General features: G+C 38.8%; 1 protein-coding gene and 1 long non-coding RNA gene across 3 annotated transcripts; one reads left to right on the forward strand and one right to left on the reverse strand.

Annotated features, from left to right (window-relative positions):
- The first annotated feature begins 471 nt into the window (after positions 1-471).
- Positions 472-4,031, forward strand: Atxn7l3b (ataxin 7 like 3B). The gene has a single exon (XM_040754863.1). The coding sequence runs from the start codon at positions 775-777 to the stop codon at positions 1,066-1,068; it is 294 nt and encodes a 97-aa protein (XP_040610797.1). The 5' UTR covers positions 472-774; the 3' UTR covers positions 1,069-4,031.
- Positions 4,032-4,033: 2 nt separating this feature from the next.
- Positions 4,034-16,529, reverse strand: LOC121143284. 2 transcript variants are annotated; one of them, XR_005880487.1, is made up of 6 exons: positions 16,435-16,521; positions 13,771-13,858; positions 11,745-11,870; positions 11,036-11,087; positions 8,357-8,433; positions 4,034-4,195 (listed from the first exon to the last, which is right to left on the reverse strand). It is a non-coding gene; the product is annotated as an uncharacterized LOC121143284 (long non-coding RNA). The 2 variants fall into 2 exon arrangements; XR_005880488.1 differs by lacking the exon at positions 13,771-13,858 and having other exon boundaries at positions 11,745-11,867; positions 16,435-16,529.
- Positions 16,530-24,584: the final 8,055 nt, after the last annotated feature.

The following is a 24,584-nucleotide window of genomic DNA, read 5'->3' on the forward strand; positions in this document are numbered from 1 at the left end:
CTTCAAAAAGACTCAAAAGATAAACTATTCGGTAATTTGCTTCCTTGCACCATCTAGTGGATTTAAATGACAACTGCAGCAGCACTGTAAATAATTATAAATCAATCCTATAAGTCAGATTTTCGGTCGTATATGGATACCTACGGCTAAAATCATTACTCGATCGATTCCACAACGGGGCAAGTCATTACTATTGCTCCTTTTCCGGAGGAAATCCATTAAGCTTAGGTGAACTCATTAGCGAATGTCTAAGTAACTGTGAAAGATTACACTGCATCGTTGATATCATTTCATGAACCGAGAGAACGACGTGCAAGATCGGAGTCTCCCCAAAGGCTCGCACAGATGCCGCTCCCGCCCCCGCCCCCACCCCTACCCCCACCCCCAACGCCCGGAGCCAGCGATCTGCGCCAAAGCGGCGGCCCTGCCTCTGCGCCGAGTTAGTGCGCAGGCGCACCGCGGGCCGGAAGTGGGGGGCCGGGCCCAGACCGTCCGCGACAGGAAGAGGCCAGAACGGCTGGGTGAGGCGCCGAGACGGTTTAGCGGTGAGCCGGGCCCGGGCGCAGCTCAGCATCGCGAGCGTGGCCGTCGTCAGAGCCGGGCGAGCGTTGGGGGCTCCGGAGCAGCCGTCGCTGTCGCCGCCGACGTCGCTGTCGCCGATCCGGAGGACGCGGCCCGGAGAGGCCTGCAGGCCTAGCGCGGCCCGGGGGAGCCCGACGAGTATCTGCCGTGAGTAAAACCCAGCGCCCTCTGCGCGGCGCCTACCCGGGGAAGATGGAGGAGATTTCGTTGGCCAACCTGGATACTAACAAGCTGGAGGCCATCGCCCAGGAGATCTATGTAGACCTGATAGAGGATTCCTGCCTGGGATTCTGCTTTGAGGTGCACCGGGCGGTCAAGTGTGGCTACTTCTACCTGGAGTTCGCAGACACCGGGAGCGTGAAGGATTTTGGCATCCAGCCAGTGGAAGACAAAGGCGCCTGCCGCCTCCCGCTCTGCTCCCTTCCCGGAGAACCTGAGAATGGGCCCCAGCAGGAGCTGCAGCGTTCACCCCCAGAATTCCAGTAGTCACCACGTGAGAGAGGGCGACAGTGACCAGGACAGTAGTGTAGACTGGTCCCCGTGGCTTGGAGGAGTAAGCTAAGTTGGAGAAGAAAAAAAAAAGGGAAAAAAAAAAGATAAGAGTCCCAGTTACCCTCAAAGATCTTAGCGTGAAAAATAGACAAACAAACAAACAAAAGCGCAAAGAAGAGAATTTAACAATTTGGATCCATTTGGAAGGATACCCAGTGTCAGATCTTACATCCTGGGCAGGACAGTGTCCACAGGCAGCATGCTGTATTTTAAGCTCTATAAAATACACCCGGATGTACAAGATCCCTCCCTGTGCTGCCCTCCGTACACAGGTGAGCAGCTGTGTACCCAGCATCTCAAATTCTTTTGTTTCTCAGATTTTGCATCTGCTTGATGTCAAGGGCTTCCGGCAAAGTTTGGATGCTGTTGGTGGTCAGGCCATGGTCAGTCAGCTTCAGTGGACTGCTCCTCTGATATCTAAGCCTCCAGTTGGGCCTCTTTGATACACGTGAAAGTCAGGTGTGAGACTTGGGTACTCAAACAAAAATACTAATTCCCGTTTGAATTTGGTAGGAAGCCCAGGCCTTGTCTACAAGAAGTTCAGAACCACCTGTTTCCCAGAGGTCCAGCATATTCTGTGATTTCAGCTGACGTGGGGACAAAGCCTCACCTTTGGCTCATCAAAAGCCCCGTCTTTCCATTCCACTTAGTGGCAAAGGTTTGGCCAAGGCCAAGTTGGTTTACAAGCAGTCGAAGATTTTGTTCCGATGCTGTGAGGATGAAGTAGACCTCTGCAACTGCAGGCCATCTCCACCTGGAAGTTTCGTATCTTGAGCCTCTGTGGACCTAAGTTTGATGGGACAGTCTTTTCCTACTTTAGAGTTACTGGTGATGTAACCAGCCTATGGTTCTGACTCGATGATTGTGATAAGTCACTGTCCTCCAGGGGCACCACAGAACTATTAGAAGGGTGCAGTGGCCAAGCAGGAGACTGTTTGAAAAATTGAGCCAGGAGGGAACTTTTTGCATCTACCCTCAGTAATGTGAATGAGTTAATGCTAAGGGTCCTGAAACAGGCCTTGCTTACCTGGTACCGTTGTAGAATCTTTTTTCCTTAAATTGGGCAGTCAAACTTCTGCTTTGGTGACTTAAGCCCACTGCCACCTTCTCTGCCCTCACAAATGACAGTCCACTGGGTCCCCTGGTCCTCCTTAGCAGCAGGAGCTGTTTTTTTGGTTTGGGAAGTTAGGAAAAGACCTCCAAATTTCTCTGACTTTGGAGGCTGGGATAGGAGCAGATGGGAAGTGAGCGGTGGATCAAACTGCCCTCTGTGTTAGTCCCTAAGGGAGGGTTGATGGGGGGTAGGAGGGTGGGAGTCCTGAGGTGTGCAGAACAGAACGGTGCTGCTTTATTTGAGATGTTTTCTTACCTCATTCTGTGCCCCAGTCAAGGGTCCAGCCTCATCTGTCTGGCTTGGCCATGTTCCTGTCACTGCTCCACTGCCTATCTGGTGCAGCTCATGATTCCCGGTGCTGCTTGCCACTCCATTTCAGTTCATCTCCAGGGTTCCTGCCTCTGAAGCCTGCATGTTTCCTCTTTCCTTCTTTTGTTTTGTTTTTGCTGTTGCTTTCTTAAATTTTTAGGTTTTTATGTTGTTGGTTTTACCTGTTTTTATGGAAGACTGGGAGGAGAATCTTCTCATGGCTCCCTCCCTTTTAAATGGGGATGAGAAAATAACTTAATTTTTTGTTATGTTTTGTTTTTTTTTGTATTTACATAGAACTCTTTTTCTCTTACATAGAACTGCCTTGCTAGTCTATGCCCCCGCTTTGTCATGAGTTCTCTCTTCCCATTGCTGCTTGGATGTTGCCTCTTAGGACTTAGAGCAGAACCATGAATGCTGGTGTACACAAGGATGGAGTTTGCTGTGCTCCACTTTCTAACCCTACTGTGGACATGTCTCCCTTTTCCCGGGCTCGCTCTGAACTGGATGAACTGATGTGGGTCACTCAAGAGTTAAGGAAACCACAGTGATTGGGCCTTGAGACCATCTGTTGCTTTCTCAGAGTTTTCCAGCTCAGGGTTAGGGCCTAGTTACAGTTTGATGGAAAAAAAAAATGAAACCTTGGCCAGAAACTAAAGATACTTTTAAAAGATCCCTTGCTACTTGAGTTGTTTCAGCACCTTCAGTGAATTCAAGGAAAAGCGGTCTTAAAGATTCCTGTGTACAAGTATTGGGAAACAGAATGAAAGGGAGAAAGGCCACGGCCCGCCCACTCTTGCCTTCAGATAGGGAGCTCAAATGTGACTTTCATATTTTCTTTCTACTCTTTTTCTGGCTAGAACAAGAAGTGGGTGGTAGTTTGGGGTAATAGTTTGCTCACATTACTTCCCTTTGTTTATGTTTTCTGTCTCCATCATCTCCACTAGGGCCATAGCTCCCCACCCTGTGTAGATATAAGGTGGGCTCAGTTCAGCCTTTACTGCCCTGAGGGAACACTACTTTTTTGGAAGCTAATGTTCTCCACCATATAGTTGACAGTGGTTAGGAACTGTCCCTTCCCTGCTTTTCCTGTAACAGCAGAATTCTATACTTCTCTTCAATTAATTGTATTGACCACTCTGTAATCCTATTATGTATCTGGGTGTGTGTGTGTATGGGGGAAAGGGGTTCTTTAAAAATTCTGTGGTTTGTGGTTTTTTCTTCCATAAATAAGTTCCCATCACCGCATGCCCAGGGGCCACTGCCTGGCATTATCGCATGCTGGGATCATTGGGGGAGGGTAGTGTGAAACTTACCACTGTCTTTTGTTTTGGAGATTCTTATTTTTTAATAAGTAATCCATCCTATACAAATAGCTATTAACTCTGTGTGTTTCCCTGCCCATATGGCTGCTGGTGTAAATAAATTGCATTTTCCCGTTGCTAAACAGTAATAATAAAATTTAAAAAATACATATTTTGATTCATTTTTTAATGGCAAATTTCCTAGGTGTTGGCATAACAAAATAAATGTTTAAAATCTTGGTGCTTGAATAGGAGGAATATTAGAATCCGTAGATGAACTCTTTCTTGCTTATGTTTCTCATTCTAATTCTTCAAATTTACTCATCTACAGTATCTAGTGAGAAGGAAAAAAAAATAGATAATATTCCCTTTTCCATATGAGGTAAGGAGGGGATACAATAAATACAGTTCAGGCCTATTAAAAGTGCACTGTGATAGGCCAATTTTAATAGAGCTTATCGTTTTAAATATATGCACTGTCATTAAGCTCTTCAGACACATAAATGATAACTAGCTGAAAATGATTCTGCCTTTCTGTGTGTCTCCACTCCTTTAGGGGTTTCATTTATTTTCATGTAGAGATAGAGCACTTTCTAGAAACTGCCCATAAAACTGCGTACTTATGGTCAAAATCACCACTTTTTTTTTTAACCCAGCTTTCCAATTCATTAAATAGTTCCAGGTTAGAAATAGATGAGCACAAAAATAGTCATGGAAATGGTACCAGGGTAGTAAAGTCTTACTAGGATGCTTCAAATAACTTTCAGACATGCCATATAGCATTCAGCCTTCTCTTCCAAGATCATAACTTTTAGTTAACATCACTGTACACTTAAGATCAACAGACCTACTTGTTGAGAAAAAAATGTTTAAAAAGGAAAAAAAAGGCCTCTACTAAAGTATATAAGTTTACTAAGAGAAATCCTGAAAATACAAAATTTTCCTTAAATTCCTTTAGTTAAATCTATATAGAAACCTACTCTAAATTAGTATTTAAATTAGCTGATGAGAAAATAATCCTGTTTTGTAGACTTCTATATACTATAGTTAGTCCTAAACATTTTCTATAATGACATAGAAATCTTAATTATATTCTATAGTTAATATCTTTACAGGCAGAAAAGACATCAAACACTTCATAGCTATATGCTAGGTTTAGCTATATTCGAAACCATTTGATTCGAAATTAGAAGATGTGCTGATACAGTAAGGATTCAGGCAGACTTGCTCTGCAAACATTGGTGATAAGTGCCCCCTGAACCTGAGGTGTCAGCTTCTATTTTCTTTAAAGGTGTTTTAACAAATGAAGAGCATGGAGCATGTATCTATGTGCCTAAACAGGAGGTGACAGAATTTGTTCACATTGATGCTCTAAAGGTTACACTAACAGCTTCAGCTCTCAAGTTACCCTTAATTAATACTTCTTCAGGAGTTGGCTGTGCTGGAGAAGGTGTGTCATTCATGGATCCTCTTGTTTTTGATAATACTTATGAAAATATGCTTATTCAAAAAGACCTTGCACATAAAACTCATAGGCCTTGGAGTTTCATTTGTTTTCCCAATTTTGAAACCATTTCTAGTTCTACTCAGGCCTCACTGGAAATATTCATGTTAATAAATGGTTATTAAATTAATTTTAGGAATGAGAATACCCTGGGTCTTGCTTACACTCACTCTGAAAGTCTAAAATCATTAGAAGTGATGGAAACAAATATGAAAATGCAGATACTGGGGCTCATTTGTTGAGATAATTTAATAATGAAAAGTTAAGTTTCTAAATTCCTGAAATTAAGATTGAAAAAAAAAAGGCATGATTCTTAATAACTTTATGGTAGTGGACTTCAGAATGAAAAATGTTTGAAATGCAACTAGTCAAAGATGACTTAAACCAGACATGGTCGTGCTTAGCTGCAGGAACAGGATTATCAAGAGTTCAAAGTCAGTCTTAGCTGTGTTCAGTCACTCTAGAATTCCTAGATAAATGAATGCATCTATAAAAATTCCCATCCCACTTTTACTCTAATAAAAGTTACTTAACAGAATTTTATAGGTAGAACGAACTACCATGCAGCAATATATATTTAGATAAATATATAAACTGGAAATGGTAGCAAGCAACCTCTGAAAAATATCAAGAATAAGTATAATCAAGTCAATCACATACTATCACACAAATGGCAAGGTAGTATTAGAGAAAAATCATAGAAATTGCAAGAGATACACAAAGATAGTTTTCTGAAAACGATTTTTAAAATGATGTGTATAGAAAGGGACTAAAGGCCTTCAGTACATTGAAGAGGGCAGGTGGTCTGCAACAGTAATTCATGCTGGTCCTTGGAAGTGGAAGGATGGCTTCCAAAAGCACAAGTGACTTCAGCACACCGAATGACCACTTGCAGTTCTGGGAAAGGGAGGCAGCAAGACTCCTTTGATATAAGATCCACCCTGACCTCCATACTGAAATCAAGGCCTGTCTGAGCTACAGAGAAACCTTATCTCAAAAGAATGAATGGGAGTTAAATTCACACTGTTTTCAGATGACTTTTATATGGATACTTTAATAGACTCCATAAAAATAACATTGAAAGTGTTGAGAGACTGCACTGTCACAAGTGTGTGTGTATCACAATTTATATGTGTAGTGGAATATAACAAATTGCAATTGTTCTGTGAATATACCAACAAAGACCTTAGGCAAAAAGTGAAATTTTCTAGTGTGTTGAAATGTCTCAAATGGAGAAAAGATGGATGCCCATGTATAGAAAAAAAAAATCCTTGCACCAAGTACATGAGTTAAAAGTGATATTTGTTAAAATACAAAAGATTTTTTTCAAGTTTGCTAAACTAATTTTAAATTTTACATGAAAAGTGAGATATATGGATAAGCATTTAGCAAATGTGAATATTTCACTTGACTATTTCAGAATTTCAGCTTGATGTCTTGATAAGCTGATAATATTAGTGAACAGTAAGGCAATATTTTCACTTATATTATTCATAAGTGAATAATAGAATCTCTTTAAAGTTACAAAATTTCCTCTTCAGATTAAGAGTTTAGCATGGAAAGGTAACATCAATTTTTTTTAATGTAGGTGGTTGTTTATAAATGTGTGTAGGAAAAAAATTGAAGGTAACAAATGAAAATAAATATTAGGAACTAACAAAATCAAAACCTGTTCATGAAATCAGAAATACACAATAAGACGATGCCATAGTTTTGCTGTCCTTTAGGATGTAGGATATGTAGAAAATAATTCTAAAATTGACAGATGTCCAGAGTAAAAAAAAAAAAAAAAAAAAAAAACTCATTTTAAAAGGAAATACCCAAATGGCACAAAGGATATGAAAAGTTCCTCTTAAATTCAGAAAAATGTAAAACCAAAAGGCATACCAGTTTATCCTGTTGATTGGGATTAGACTAAAATAAATAGTTATGATCATGTTTGAGCACATTCTCAAAGTGTGCCATAGCCCACTAAGGCATACTTAGACAATTTTTATTGCTACTTTTTCATCATAGCAAGGAAGTAAAATCATACTAGATGTCCGCCGACAGATAAATGGAGAATGCACATGACATGGAATGGCATTTATTGAGCTACATATTTATTAAAATTATATGTCATAAAATTTTAATTTATTGAGAAAAATTAAATTATGACATTTTCAGGGAAACTAATGGAACTGGAAAGCACTAAATGAGGTAATCTAGAAAGTGTCTCATTGGTGGGATAAAGGCTTAGAAGAAGCAAGCTGGGAGCAAATAGGCCTTAGGAGTTCTAAAGTTGAAGGAGGAATGCTGAGCAAGAAAATAAGCAGAAGGGGAGGAAGGAGTAGAGGTGTGGAGGTGAGAGCTCAGGAAGAACGGGTTGTGTTTACAAACTTCATAGGGAAACCTGTTACTTAGCAAGCTTATTTAAAAGGATAATTAGCCGGGCATTGGTGACGCACGCCTTTAATCCCAGCACTTGAGAGGCAGACACAGGCAGATCTCCGTGAGTTCGAGGCCGACCTAGTCTACAGAGCGAGTTCCAGGACAGCCTCCAAAACAATACAAAGAAACCCTGTCTCGAAAAACAAAAAGCAAACATACACAAGAAAAGGATAATTAATTCTGACAGTCATGTGGAGCAAATTTAAACCACAGCAAGTGAGCAAATGCCTTGCTTCCCTCCCCACAAAACAAGATTAATGTCCATGATCCCACTGTGTTTGCAATACACAGGAAGGTGGAGATAGAAGTGAAAACATGAGCAAACAAGACATTGCACTGTGAAAAATACAGACACTTATGAAAATGGGGAATAGACCCTATTCTTCACAACTCAAAACCACAAATATAAACTTGTTGAGAAGGTTCCATCCATAAGGAAAGGATGGCCAGGCATTATAACATGAGATAGATAAGCAGATATGTACCTTCCTGTCTTTGGAAAGAACATGAAAAAATAAGAAAAATAACAGCCAAGGTAAGCTAAATGTGTCATCAACTTACCCATACTTGTTTTCAGTTTCCTTGTCTTCTCCTGAAAGTTGTATTGTACTTCCCAACACCTGACTGACTCTATGTCCCTAAGTTTTCACAAAATATGAGTGATAACATATTTCATTAGGAATATCATCTATAGCCCTTGTATCTTATCATTTACTTAAAAGGAATTTTGTTGCTATACTACATTATATCTCCTATCACTACTGAATTAAGACCTCTTTCTTATGAATATTTGGGTACAAAATACAATTTCTATAATGAAACCTTAAAATGATAGCTGAATTTTAATATAAAAGAAGGACAAGAAAAGTTCAGGGAGGTAACAGTTGATAATATTCATTCTGACAAGCAAGTTCATATAGGACGCACATAAAAAGCTAGGTGTGATGGGAGAGGGTCTAGGCCCTGCCCCAAATAATATGACAGGCTTTGATGATTCCCCCATGGAAGGCCTCACCCTAAGTCAGGGCCACGGAAGGATGGGGGGGGGGAGAGGGAACTGGGATTGATATGTAAAATAAGATTGTTTCTAATTTAAATTTAAAAAGCTAGGTGTGGTACACATATTGCATTTTCCTGAGGAATCTCCATACTGATTTCCAAAGAGGCTGTACATGTTTGCACTCTAACCAGCAATGGAGAAGCATTTTCTCCACATCCTCTCCAGGATAAACTACCAATGGTGTTTTTAAATTTTTTTTATTTTAGCCATTCTGACAGGTATAAGATGAAATCTCAGAGTTGTTTTGATTTGCATTTCCCTGATGTCTAAGGATGTTGAGCACTTTCTTAAGTGTCTTTCAGTCATTTTATATTCCTCTATTGAGACACTTTCTTAATTATCTTTGTCATTTTAGATTCCTCTATTGAGAATTCTCTGTTTAGTTCTGTACCCCACTTTTTAGTTGAATTATTTGGTGTTTTGGTGACTAGCTTCTAGAGTTCTTTGTATATTTTGGAAATCTGCCCTCTGCCTGATGTGGGGTTGGTGAATATCTTTTACCATTCTGGGGGTTGCTGTTTAGTTTTGTTGATTGTGTATTTTGCCTTACAGAAGCTTCTCAGTTTCAGGAGGTCCTATTTATTAATTGTCAATCTCAGTGTCTGTGTTATTGGCATAATGTTCAGGACAAGGTCTCCTGTGCCAAATCGTTCAAAGATACCTCCCTCTTTCTCTTCTAAGGTTCAGTGTGGCTAGATTTATGTTGAAGTCTTTGATCCATTTGAACTTAAGTTTTGTCCATGGTGATAGGTATGGATATATCTGCAATCTTCTTAATGTAAACCCTTCCTCTTCTCCTGGCCCATTATTTGGGATTTTCTATTTCTTGGAATTGTTAGTAGATGGTAAACTTGCTCTTTTTTTCATCTTTTATCTTTTGATTTCATCTTACATTCCAACCACAGTTCTACCTCCCACCCCTCCAAACCCCTTTCACCTTCTTCCATCCTCCCTCACCTTCCTCCCAGCTCACCTCCAGTCTGGAACAATAGGTTGGGCAGGGCCTGGCTCCTCTCCCATGCGTTAATACTGACCATGGCATCCCACCATAGGGAATGGGTTCCAACAAGCTAGCTCATGTTGGCCCAGGCCTTTACTGTTGTATTTTAGGTGAAGAAATGATAAATGAAAAGACTGGCAAAGCAGTCTCTTATTAACATAACTTCTTGTCTGTGCATGGTCAACTTCACATAAGTAAGATGAAGTGATCAATCCAGTGTGACCTGACCATTCTTTATGTGCTTCTTTTTTCTCAAATGTAACTTTTCAACAACTGAAAGTTGCCGGCTTTTTAAAAATCTTGCTGCTGTGTAAATTAGTACACACCAAATCCTTATTTACAAACCAGTCTCCTTGTGCAGTTTGAAGATATTCGTGTTGGTTTCTTGAATATTCTCCTTCCAGGTAAATTTGTCTTCTGAAGTAAAATTGCTTGTGTGATTTCTTCTTCATCTTGCGTTCAACAAGTAAATATTTAGAAAGTCAAATAGAAATGATGTCCTTTATTGCCCTATGCATTATTATTTCTGGAAATTTTCCTACTTCAGAGAAAAGGCTCAGTACTCTTTACTCTCTCTCAGTGCTGTGGCTCTTTGGAATCTTGTTCACATTAAAGAAAGCCGTTGCCCTTGGGTTTACACAAACCCTCATTCAATGTTTATACCCCATCCATGGTTTGGTATTACACAATGTACTTCTCTAAGTATTGTATCACCTTATGATAAGATTCTTATTCACATTCTCTCTGTGTGTTGTTTGTTTTTGCTCTTTTGGCTTTGGGGGAGGCCCACCGGCAAGTTTCCAAATAAATCACACACGGAGGCTTATTATTACTTAGGAATGCCCAGTCTTAGCTTGGATTATTTCTAGTCAGCTTTTCTTATCTTAAATTAACTGGTCTACCTTTTAACTCTGGGCTTTTATATTTCTTTTTTTTCTAGGTATTTTATTTAAATTAGAAACAATCTTATGATGTTACATATTAATCCCAGTTCCCTCACCTTCCCATCCTCCCATACCCCCCACCAACTCCCCCATCCCATCCCCCTTCTGCTCCCCAGAGAGGCTGAGGCCTTCCATGAAGTGAAATTTTTTTTTAATGTGGAAATAGCTTAAAATTCAGTTCCAATCCTCAAAATATAATTACACTTCTGTTTTTAGCAATTTTAAGGGAGACTTACTTTTACAATTAATCAGTTGTGTGTATGTTCATATACATGTCCTTCACAGCACCTGAGAATGACAGAAGAGGACTTAGAATGCTTGGGAGTTGGAGTTACAGGTGGTTGTGAGTCATACGAATTGATTGAGGTTGTCTTCAAAGTGGATCAAGTGCTACTTTGTGTGGGTGGGGGCAGTGTAAGTGTGTGTGTCCGTGTGAAATCACAAATGCTAAATTGTTCATGAAGAGGTAAGAGTATAACTTTGGGAAACCATTTCTCTGTTTTTCCCATGAGAATCCTAAGAATGTAACTGAGATCATCAGGCTTAGGGTCAAACAACCTCATGCACCAAGCTATCTCACTGATCCCTCTTTTCACGAGTTCTTTAATAGTAAATACATTGCCAAATATTTGTTTGTTTGTTTTTTACTTTTTCCTTTTTCTTTTAAACGCTGAGGATAGGAACTTCTCTCTTTAAAAAAACTCCAAAGTCTCAGGCCATAAGCATAAATACTAATAAATTTACATAATAATTAAATATATCTGTTTAATGAGCATTATTGTCAAACTTAACAGATGGGTGGCAGACTGGGAAAAGATATTTGCAATATCAAAGTTTGACAGGAACTTAACATAAAAAAAATATCAGGAAATCCAAAGAATCAGCAAGAAAGGGACATAAGACTCAATGTTTAATTGGTCACAAGTTACAAAAGTCCATACGTACTTAAGGTTGGTTAGAAACACAGTAAATCTGCCTTGCTGGCAGAGGACTCTTGAATGATGCACACTGCTTTCTTCTCCAAACCCTTGTTTGATGGGAATATCACAAATCAGAAGAATCCTCACTCTGCTAAAGAGAGGGAAAAGTAGCAAATCCATTACAAAGGAGAACATAGAGTATAATGTAGACATCCCGCTCCTAAACACCAAAATTTGCAAGAAATATAGGAAATATTCACCCACTTGTGGCAATACCTATCACCTACCTGTTACTAGAATAAAGAACAAGATGTTTTAAACAGTGTTAAATACCTTCACAGTTCATCATAAGGATGAACCAATAGTGGGTGTTTTTTCCTACAGAAGCTCAAGTCCTTTTCAAGGGAGAAAACTTTATGGAATCATAAGGTTTATTTCTTTTTATTTTATTTTATTTTCCAGTTTAAATTTAGATAAGAAACATGGTTGCTTCACAAGTCAGTTCCAGGTCCCTCTCCCTTTCCCTCCCCTCCTCCCGTGCCCTCCCCCAGCCCCTCCCCCCTTATCCCCTCATTCCCCCAGGGAGGGTGAGGTCCTCCATGGGGGTGTCCATAGTCTGTCATTTCATATAGGGCAGGGCCTAGACCCTTCCCCAAGAGTTCAGGGTGAGAGTGCACCTCACATTGTTCTATGGGAGTCCAAAGTCCGTGTGTATACTTGGGATGGGTACTGATCTGCTGCCCAAGGCTCAATAGATTCCCTAGGCCTCCTCACTGACACCCAGATTCAGGGGGTCTTGATCAGTCCCATGCTGGATTCCCAGGCTGATGCCTGGGATTCAAGAGCTAACCCTTGTCTGGTCAGCTGTTTCTGGGGGTTAAACCAGCCCAGTCTTAATCCCTTTGATCATCAGTCCTCCCTCTCTGTTACTGGCTTTCTTGAGTTCAGCTCAGTACTTAACCAAGGGAGTCTGCCTCTTCTTCGATCAGCCACTAAATGAGGTTTCTGTTTCCCAGACTCTCTGGCCATAGGATTGTAGGCTGGCACTCCCCAGATCTATGTCTAAAATCCATATATGAGAGAGTACATGCCATGTTTCTCTTTTTGTGACTGGGTTGCCTCACTCAGGATGGTTTTTTTTTTTTCTAGTGTCTTACTTCTGTATATTTTACTTTCCTTCTTACTCCATGGCTGGTTGTGTGGCTGGGTGGCTGGGTGGCTGGGTGGCTGGGTGGCTGGGTGGCTGGGTGGCTGGGTGGCTGGGTGGCTGGGTGGCTGGGTGGCTGGGTGGCTGGGTGGCTGGCCCCTGACATTCTCCTCTCCTTGTTCTTTTGCTGCTCTTCTCTCTCGTTTCTCCTCCTATTTGTCCTCTCTTTCTGCCAACCCCCCCCCATCCTTGCTCCTGCCTCGCTGTTGGATGCTCAATTCTTTGTGAGGACCATCAGGTGTCTTAGACAGGCAAAGAATCACAGCTTCGCAGAGTTAAACAAAAGCAATATAAACAAAAATCACACATCTTTATGCCATTAAACAAATGTTCCACAGCATAAACAGAAGTAACACATCTAAAAATGGTATTATACCCTCTCTCTGTCTCTGTCTCCCTCTCTATCTCTCCCTCTCTCTTCCTCTCTGTCTGTCTCTCCTCTCTCTCTCTCTCTCTTCCCTCTATCCCCCTCCCCCTCACTTCCCCTCTCTGGTGTGTGTATGTGTTCAAGTGTGTTGTGTGTGTACCTGTGCCTATGGTTGCTCATTCACCTGAGTGCGTTTGAATGTGTAGGCCACCTATAGGTGTTGAATGTCTTCTATTGTCTCGTTGAATACGGAGTATAGGGATCACCTGATTTGTAGCAGGCATCCTCTAGTCCTCATCATAGGTGAAATGAAATTGTAAGTTACTGAACGTTTACCTCAGTTCCTCCACATTCTCGATTTCCTGTCTGCTAGAAAGCCCAGCAGCTCCTCACAAGGCAACCAACCCTGCTGCGGTTCTCATTTAAACTCCTGTGTTCAGTTCCTCCCAGTTTTGAACTCTAATGGCTTTCTCTTACCTCCACACCATTCTAGTATAACTTTTCTTTAATTACGATAAGACTCAACCTTTATTTCTTGTGAAACGTAAATGTATCTGCTCCATTCCTGCAGAATAAGTAGCATAAAATACACTGAGTGCAAAGTTATGGTACAGAGAGATAAAGTGTATTGAGATGCTCATAAGAATAACACTAGGTATATAAGATAGACTTATTTTCTATGTGGCATATGCATCTTTTATTCTTGGGCAGATTGCTTTAAGAATATAGCATGCAAGAGAGGATGACAATTTTTAGTGTTTACTATTTGAGATACTATTTGAAATAAAACACTTTTTGATTTTAAGTGATATAATGTAGCATATAATTAGTATGGTAAGTTATTCATAAGGTGAACTAATTGACAGGATGCATAATATTCTTTTGGAATATTCATATGATTTCTCCTGTTTGTTAATGTTTTCCAATTACTTCTTTTTTGAGACAGGGTTTCTCAGTGTAGCACTGGATATACTGGAACTCACTCTGTACACCAGGCTGACCTTGAAATATAGATCTGCCTGCCTCTCTGTCCTAAGTGATGGGATTAAAGGTGTGTGCCCCCACCACCAGACTGGTTTCTAATTGTTTTGTTTGTTAGATTTTAGATTGTTTTTGAGACAGCATCTCACACAGTAGGTGAAGTTAGTTCAGAATTTCATTTTCACAGTCTTTGCCCCTCAGCCTTTAGAGTACAGGATTGCAGGCATGTGCTGCCAAACTCAGGTAAAAGTTCTCATACTACAGGCAACTGTTTCCATTAGAAGAGGGTACAAAATAGATACTGTATCAAAAATCAATGTACAGTCTAACTATATAAGAACTCCCATCTCTTTCTCCAGTGTATTTCTTTCCTCCATCACAAAGTAGTAAACTCTTGTTGTCATAGAATTAGGTGTTTACTTTTAAATAGCCTAGTTGGTATCATTTGAATAGAGTAAAATCAAGACAGCAGAAATGGAAATGGACATTTGTTTCAGGATTTTGGAAAAGGTAAGTCACTATACAAACAACTTGAACTTGACTGTTCACTTCTTTAACTTGCTTTCTGGCACACGGTAAGTTTGTATGAAGTAGAAGGCATTTATTTTACAAGGTCTAATAAACAGTGAGTTTTGGTGTTAGTAAAATATGAAAATGACTCTGATGGCATGAGATGCTGAATGTGCAGTATATTATTGCTGTATTGTAAGATCTACGTGTAATGAATTATTTACCATTCTGTGAGTATGCTTATTCGTGGAATAATCACTTTCTTTTTACCGTGTTACTGATACAACAAATGAAATTAGATGCCTGTAATCACTTCCTTGTCCTATAGTAATTTCAAAGAAATACTTCATAGAGGAATAAAAGTGAGAATAGAAGTACATTATTGCATAATTACACAATAAAGGAAATTTTCTCTTAGGAAAAAAATAGTCATTACAACCTCCATTCATGAGTCAACATAAATTACCTGATATATTTATAGCATTTTTCAATGACTATAAAAGCTTTCTTCTGCCGGGCGGTGTTGGCACATGCCTTTAATCCCAGCACTCAGGAGGCAGACGTAGTCGGATCTCTTTCAGTTCAAAACCAGCCTGGTCTACAAGAGCTAGTTTTAGGACAGCCTCCAAAACAATGCAGAGAAACCCTGTCTCAAAAAAAAAAAAGCTTATTTCTTCAATGTCCATGAAAAATGTAAATTTAAACTCTTAGACATTTTACATTGCATATATTTTGCATCTGTGCACTTACCGATTTAAGGTTCAGTTCATACTTCTAATTTTATAGAAACTAATTTAATGATATCTATCATTTAGATTAAATAACAATTAGAATGGTTTTTAAGTGGTTGAACATAAGTCTGGGTTTTTCTACAATATTGCATCCTTAGGGTATATAGTATTCTATTTGTATGTAGATACTTTGCTGTATTTAATGATCATTTATGATCACAGCAACATGAAAGATAATTAATACATATTATGTATTTCTCAACTTTGACCTAAAATTTTAATTGAAAATTGTATTTATGATTTGTATCTTATTACCCGTTGAATTAATAGTTACTAATAATGTTTTAAAAGACTGATCTTTCACACTCACACACATGAACATAAGTGAAAAATAAAAATAAATTTAACACAACCCTAAAAACTAAAGTAATAAAAGCAAGCCTTTTCATGTGAGTTTTTTAAAACTACTCATAGCATTAAAAAAAATCTTATTCATTTCCAAGTTAGACACTCATGAAACAAAAGGAGGAAGTTTCCAGAAAGTTTAGAGCCCATTTGGTCTACATGGTGAGTTTCAGGATAGCCATGGCTACAAAGTAAGATTCTGTCTCAAAACCAATAAACCACATATATCATATGTATATTGTATTAGGAACATATGTAAAATCTTAAGTAATTTTTTGTATTATTTTGAGTATGGAGTTTATGTTCTCTGGAAGAATGAATATTATCCCAAATATAAAGGTGAAATGTAGTAATTTTAAAGGATGGTTGATTCAGTTTATAAAGGAAGCAGTTGAGGTACAGAGAAGGATTTACAAAATCACATGAAATTGATCAATTAGATTGAACTATTGTCTATTGCCACCTAACAAACCACCTCAGATATGGTTGTTTTAAATAACGAAAACTAATAGACCTGTGGTTTCCATCGATCAAGAGTCCCATCAACTGAAACTTCCATTGAGAACTTCATCAGGCAGGAGGCTAAGTAAGCATCAACCTGAGCTGTTGACTCACCTGGAGATCCTTTTCAAGTTCTTGGGTTGCTAGGTAAATTCCTTTGTATTTGTATGCTAGAGTTCTCACTTTTGTTGCTATCAACAAAGCACTTCTTCTAGCCACTAGCTTCTACTCTCTACTCCTTGCCACAAAGACACATTGTCTCAAGATGTGGAAGCCAACACATCTCTTTAAGGAACCATGTTATGAAGCAAAGCTCACCTTGATGATGTCCTTTTGACTAAAGGTAGATAATATAAGCATCACAGGTGTTACAACTTTAGTCACAGTTTTCTTTTGTCCCATACAAAAGGTTAGTTACTCATATGTGTACTAGAGCTGGGAAAGCTGAGAGGCCATCTTACATTTTCTAGTCACCAAAGTCAATGGAGATTGCTTCTGTTTCCAGGATATTTTTAAGGGTAAATCAATAGGGTCACAAGTTCAAGGGCAGCCTGGACAAATAGTGAGATCTCGTCTCATATTAAAAATTAAAAAGAGGGTTTTACAACCAAACTGTCCTTATCCTACATGCATGAGCTCCCAGTGCCACAAATAAATAGAAGATTGATAGATAGACAGATACATAGATACATAAATACATAATATATTCATAGTTACATACATAGATGACAGATGATATATTGATAGATACATATATAGATACATGTATAGATGATAGATAATAGATGATATAATTTTTAAATTAAGGAAAAGTAACTGGGATGCAGATGATTATTAGAGTTTAGGGTTTAAATGAAAGTTCACAGAATGTCCTAAGTAATATAACCATGGAGTCTTCCAGGGCAGCTAGTTTATTTGTGTAATGATACAATGTTATTTAAGTACTGGAGCCTCATTGAGGAACTAGGTTTTAACCAAGAAACTCATTGATTGACAATTGGTTGACTGAATTAGAAATCTTACTCGGTGACTTCTAGTCCCATACCCAGTGAAAACCACTAGTAGTATGTGCTGTGTGGATGAGAGAATTGTAATTTTTCTCTCTTGAACAATTATTCAATCATATTTTTGTCAACCAGAAACCACACTTCTTAAAAGCAAGGATCATTCACCCTAAAACAACGCCTTACAATGTACAGAGTAGTTCTCATGGAATGTGAGGACAGTTGTCTTGTATACTGTTTAAAACAATGTCTAAATTTAATATACATTTATAGACTGAACTATAAAAGTAAGTATGCTTTGTAAACTGAATAACGTTTTATTATAAAAATGTGAAAAGTCAAATGATGGAATCATCTTGATGCTGTCAAAGAATAATGGAAATTTTAACTTAAAACTATGAAATCTTTCTTGTTATTTATATTCTCAAAATGTTTAGTATACAGAGCATTTTTAAAAGTTTTAAAACAAATATGAGAGCTCATACTACTAAACAATCTTAAATAAGACATGACTGTTTCTATCTATCTTTAAGAAGTACAGCTATGTGTGACTGGTCTTTCTTTGCTATTGTATTAGGACTCCAAATAGTGGAATTTGATGTATTCCGTTAGATTGTAAAATGTAAATAAGGTGCATTAATATTCCCCTAAGCACTTCCTTCACCCAGGAAGCTCCTTGACAATTAGAGATTGATTAATGGATTTTTCAAGAGGCCAGCATTAATGAGATGATTACAACATTGTGAAAATCTAAAATCCTAGGCTATGAAAATGCGCATCTCTATAACAATGCAGTCACACATTTTATAGTTCAGTTTTACAAAAAGGAAAAATCTCCTTGATAGCTAAATAAAGCAGAAGGAAAGTTTATATTAAAACATAAAATAGCACAACAAAAGCATGTAAAAAAAATCATAGAGGTCCGCAATTGAATTTACCCACGGAAAAAAGAAACCTCATGTCTTAAGGACATTCCTCAATATATCTGTATCACACTTGCATATGTCTTTTGGTTTTCACTGTTGTATTTTTTGAAAAAAATCAAGTCCAATATATTTTCTTTATATCATGGAAAATGAACACACATTTTTATTCTGATTAATTTCATTCAGTGATGACACAACAATAGCAGTCAATTCCAAGTTCTATTTAGAGTAGCAAGTAATTTAACACTACTGATAAATGTCACCCTCAGAATTTTTAACTATTACTTTACAGAAGAATTCACACAGTGGAAATATCACTTTGAGATATGAGCACAAAGACTATTTATTAAGAAAATACCATCTAGCTTATGAATCACTAAAGCAATCCTTCTAAATGTCACTCACTGTCACCAAATAACTTAGTTCTTGTCTTTTAATTCTGTGGTGTTGCAAGAGGTCAACCAATTACTGAACATTTCAGACAGAGAATGAGTGAAACACCTTGGGTATTACCTAATAAAATGTGCGTCTGATCTTAAAGAGAATTCAAGTGCAGTTACAAACAGGGATCAAATGAATTTATTTGATTATTTAAAAGAAACCTTGGGGGACTGAGTTAAACTGTCAGCCTAAAATTTAGGAAGGCTGGTCAGTTATACCACCAAAATGGCTTTTCAGAATTGACAAAAGGTCTCAGACTCAAGTTTCTTCCATATTTAGGAAGGGAATCATACTTCATAGCATCACATCTTGAATGATAGTTATAGGATTAAGGTCACCAATAGGACAAGATGTTAAAAATATCCATGAGTGTTATTATTTACTGCAAACTAGTCAAGACCCAGGGGTGTCATAAGAAGGCATCCAAAGATTATGAATATTTTCATCAGAGCAATCTAATGGAGGACTCATGAGTGACTCTCAAGTTAGTATGCTGTTATCTGATATTAAGCTTTCATTTTTGATTTTTCTTGGGAGATATGTATAAATTACATTTTCAAAGGAAAATGTCACTTCTTTTTAGTGTGTGGGGAAAAATGGGTCTCATATCAAGTCTTCAATGATTTCAGGCAGAGACTGTCCAGAAGTACATAAGAAAAATAAGATGTTCAACAAAATAGTTAAAAGTGGACTTACACTTGTGTATTCCTTTTTTCCCCAAAGTTTCCAAATATAGCACTGTGGTTAGATTCCACCAAATTCTTACAAAACTGTATGCAAACATCTATGAAAATGATTTTCACAGAAAGTTTCTACACACTTCTACATTCTGTTTCTTCATTTTACTGCATAAAATATGGTGTAGAAAATCTTAGGCTTGCCAGTGCCAAGACTTATGAATTTATAACAATATTTCTTAATCATGTATTTTGCATATTTGTATATCCTAGTTTTCCTGATTTTGAAAGACTATTAACACAACTGCTATAGCAGAAGTTGATTCAAATTAGTACTATGGCAAAGTAATAGTTTTGTACATGTACTTCTATTTGGAGAGAAAACATACAACTGTACAATTTGTATAGTGTCTCTTTTCTGTTGCCTTTAATTTTCTTCATGTTCTTGGTATACAAAATGATTCCATATATCAATAATCCATATATCCATATATATTGATATATATGATGTAATCAATTCTTTAAAGCAGTCATCCTCTAAAGTAACAGAAGTATGTGTTTTCTATAGACACTCTTATCTGTAACCTCCCTTTGCTTTCCCATAAGCAACCTGTCATCTTTTTATAGTATTCTAAACAACCCGGGCTGATATGTCTAAATAGCACAGCAGGACCATAAAAATTATTCTAGGGCATTCGTTATGAGAAATCTATTATTATGGCCCCCATCATGTATCCCCTCTCCAAATACATATTACTGAAGTCCTAATGCCCAGCACTGCATGATATAACTGCATTTGGAGACAGAACCGTTAAGGAAAGACTTAACGTTAAATGGCATTGTATGTGTGGGCTTTAACCCAGTTTGACTGGTGTTCTGATGAGAAAATGATGCTAAAATACAGATGAGATGACACAGAGAGATGGATGGTAGAGAAGGGAGGTATACATAGGCTTCACTCGTCTCTGGGAAGGTACCTCAGAAAAATGTGAACCCCAAATGTGAACGCTTTTGTCTTGAAGTTCTGATCTTCAGAAAATATTGTTTGTCTTTAAATCATCCAATCTCTGATTTCTTTTGTTTGTTTGTTTGTTTGTTTGTTTTTTGGTATTTCTAGCAACCTAATACAACTCTATTAAAAGAGAGATTTTCTTCAGGATTAATCATTAAATTCTGAAGGGAGGTCATTTTCATAGTACAAGCAGGTTCATCTGAAGGTTCTGCCAAGTGGGTATAGAATTATGGTTAATGCTCACACTTTCCACTAAAAAAGAGTAAAGGGGTCAAGACCATGATGGGTAAACCCACAGAAACAGATCACCCCAGTCTGACAGCTGGGGAACCAGCACAGGACCAAACTTGGTCACCTGAACGTGGGTGCCAGTTAGGAGGCCTGGGCAGTCTATAGGGCCTCTAGCAGTGGAACTAGTATTTATCCCTAGTGCACGAAAGGGCTTTAGGAGCCCATTCTCCATGGAGGGATACTCTCTCAGCCTAGACACAGAAAGGAGGGCCTAGGCTCTGCCTCAAATGATGTAACAGACTTTAATGATCCCCCATGGAATGCTTCCCCTCCCTGGGGAATAGATAGGGGTAGAATGGGGGGCCAGTGGGAGGCATGGGAGTGAGAGGGAACTGGGATTATATATGTAAAATATTGTTTCTAATTTAAATAAAAATTTATTAAAAATAATAAAGAAACTGTGCTTTCAAAAAAGTAAGAGTAAACAAAAATGTTTGTCCAAAAATTTAGCACATCTTTGTGCAAGTAATAGAAACTTTAATACCAACAGTGGGCCCAGAAGCAGAAAACAGTGTATTGGTTCACCACATGAAACCAGCATGATGGATAAATACAAGCATGAGAACAGCAGATCATTAAGGAATTTCAAAGAAAAGGGACAGTGTCAATGAGGTGACTCAGCTTGGAAAAGTGCTTGTTACACAAAGCTACCAACCATGAGTTTGATCCCTAGGGCCCATGGTAGAAAGAGAGAACTAACTCCTAAGAGATGTTCCTTGACTTCCACACACACAGATAGATTTTGAGGTTTTCTGTCCCACCTTCCAAATAACCACATATACACACAAACATAATAATAAATAATAATAAAATCTGAAAAAATTAAAGGACATAAAGTGAGTATCAAACTTTTTATTCATAATTCTTAATGAATTCATTAGTTTTAAAAATTCTAAAAAGCAAACTTGCACATATTCTATTTTATATTGAAAGTTTATTACTAACTAAATTCATGACACTGTAGCTGGCCTCAGAGTACATCTTAGTATAAAGCAATGAGTTAAAAAAAAAGTGCACGTCAAAAAGAGAAACATGGCATGTACTCTCTCATATATGGATTTTAGACATAGATCTGGGGAGTGCCAGCCTACAATCCCATGGCCAGAGAGTCTGGGAACCAGAACCTTCATTCAATGGCTGATGGAAGCAGAGGCAGACTCCCACAGCTAAACAATGAGCTGAACTCAAGAAATCCAGTGACAGAGAGGGAGGACTGATGACCAAAGGGATTAAGACTGGGCTGGTTTAACCTCCAGAAACAGCTGACCTGACAAGGGTTAGCTCTTGAATCCCAGACTGATGGCTGGGATTCCAGCATGGGACTGATCAAGACCCCCTGAATGTGGGTGTCAGTGAGGAGGCCTAGGTAATCTATTGAGCCTTGGGTAGTAGATCAGTATTTATCCCGGGTATACAAATGGACTTTGGGCACCCATCCAATAATGAGAGAAGCACTCTCACCCTGAAATCTTGGGGGGGGGGGTCTAGGCCCTGCCCTGGATGAAATAACATACTATGGACATCCCCATGGATGGTTTCACCCTCCCTGGGGAAATGAGGGGATATTGGAGGGGTTGGTGGGAGGGCATGGGAGGAGGGGAGGGAAAGGGAGAGGGACCTGGGATTGACATGTGAAGCAACCTTGTTTCTAATTGAAATTTAAATTTAAAAAAGTGCATGTGACCAGTTTGCAATGATTTGCTTTTTTGTTTTGCTATTAATCTAGCATATATTCAGAAACAAATCACCCTCATAATTTTGGAGATGAACAGCTTGGTGAAATGAAATTGTCAAATAGTGGCTTCTTTCCCCTTCATTAAAACACAAAATAAAACAAAACAAAAACTACATTGGGTTTTCATGAACAGTAATTGTTTGGAAAAACACAAGTCTCTTGAAGCCAAAAACAAAACAAAACAAAAGAAAAATAGCATGAAAATATGGGATACATTATAAAAAAAAAGGCCTAGTTAAGAACAAATTTTTAGTCTACACATAATGAAACACCCTTGTGTTACCAGCACTCAAAAGCCTACCACAGGAGGTTTGCAAGTTCAAAGTCTGGCTTATCCAATATAAAACCAAAAGATAAAAACAAAAGAAAATAAAAGAAAATTGTATGTCTCAGTTTAGGTTACTATTGCCATGACCAAAAGCAACTTGGGTTGCGGAGGGTTTATTTGGCTTACACTTCTATGTCACCAGGCATCACCAAAGGAAGTCAGGACAGGAACTCAAACAGGGCAGGAACCTGAAGGATAGAGCTGATGTGGAGGCCATGGAGGGGGGCTTCTTACTGGCTTGACCACATGGCTTTCTCAGCCTGTCTTCTCATAGAACTCAGGACAACCAGCTCAGGGATGGCACCACCCACAATGGGCTGAGCTCTCCCATACCAATCATTTATTAAGAAAATGCTCTGCAGGCTTATGACAGCCCAATCTTTTTTTTTTCTTTTTCAGTTTAAATTTAGATAAGAAACAAGGTTGCTTCACAAGTCAGTTCCAGGTCCCTCTCCCTTTCCCTCCCCTCCTGCCATGCCCTCCCCCAACCCCCCATTATCCCCTCATTTCCCCAGGGAGGGTGAGGCCCTCCATGGGGGTGTCCATAGTCTGTCATTTCATATAGGGCAGGGCCTAGACCCTCCCCCAAGAGTTCAGGGTGAGAGTGCACCTCACATTGTTCTATGGGAGTCCAAAGTCCTTGTGTATACTCGGGATGGGTACTGATCTGCTGCCCAAGGCTCAATAGATTCCCTAGGCCTCCTCACTGACACTCACATTCAGGGGGTCTTGATCAGTCCTATGCTGGATTCCCAGGCTGATGCCTGGGATTAAAGAGTTAACCTTTGTCTGGTCAGCTGTTTCTGGGGGTTAAACCAGCCCAGTCTTAATCCCTTTGATCATCAGTCCTCCCTCTCTGTTACTGGCTTTCTTGAGTTCAGCTCAGTACTTAACCAAGGGAGTCTGCCTCTTCTTCGATCAGCCACTAAATGAAGTTTCTGTTTCCCAGACTCTCTGGCCATGGGATTGTAGGCTGGCACTCCCCAGATCTATGTCTAAAATCCATATATGAGAGAGTACATGCCATGTTTCTCTTTTTGTGACTGGGTTACCTCACTCAGGATGGTTTCTTCTAGTGTCATCCATTTGCCTGCGAATCTCAAGATTCCATTGTTTTTTTCTGACAGTCCAATCTTATGAAGGCATTTTTCAATTGGGGTTTACTCCTTCCAGATAGCATTAGCCTGTGTTAAGGTGACATCAAATTAGCCAGCACACAATGACTTAATTTTTTTGTCATTGAAATGCCCAGACTCTCTCTTCTCCATAGGCTATTTTAGTGATATTTGGCTTTGACCTTCCAGTCCACATTTATTTTTCTCCATTTTCTTTCACACTTTCCCCCCTTGGTCCATGATCTACTCATCGATTGATCATTGGGCCCCTCTTAAGTATTAGTCACTCTTACAAGTGTTTAAGTTTTAAGGAATTTGTAGTATAAAATAATGTAATAGTGCAACTAAGCTTCTCTTCTTGCTTAAGGTTCGCATATGCCAGCCACAATGCTATTTTAGGGCTTTTAAGCTCATTAGTGTTCCTGCCTGGCCTGTACTCACACGTTCAGATTATGTTTTCTTGTCTCCAGTGTCTATCCCCATCCCCAAACTCTTTCTAATACTCTAGTGACTTGTTGTAGAACATTATTTTAAGGTGTGTGACTTTTGTTTATGCTGCATTCATTTAACTCTGTGAAGCTGCTTGTCTGTACCTGTCTAAAACATTTGGTGACCCTAACAAAGAGATGAATGG

This window comes from Mesocricetus auratus, unplaced genomic scaffold (genome assembly GCF_017639785.1).
Source record: "Mesocricetus auratus isolate SY011 unplaced genomic scaffold, BCM_Maur_2.0 Super-Scaffold_100011, whole genome shotgun sequence".
Classification (NCBI taxonomy): Eukaryota; Metazoa; Chordata; class Mammalia; order Rodentia; family Cricetidae; genus Mesocricetus; species Mesocricetus auratus.

What these genes read in the sequence shown, in the direction of transcription:
- Atxn7l3b (XM_040754863.1), top strand. Translation starts at nt 775, where the DNA reads ATGGAGGAGATTTCGTTGGCCAACCTGGATACTAACAAGCTGGAGGCC.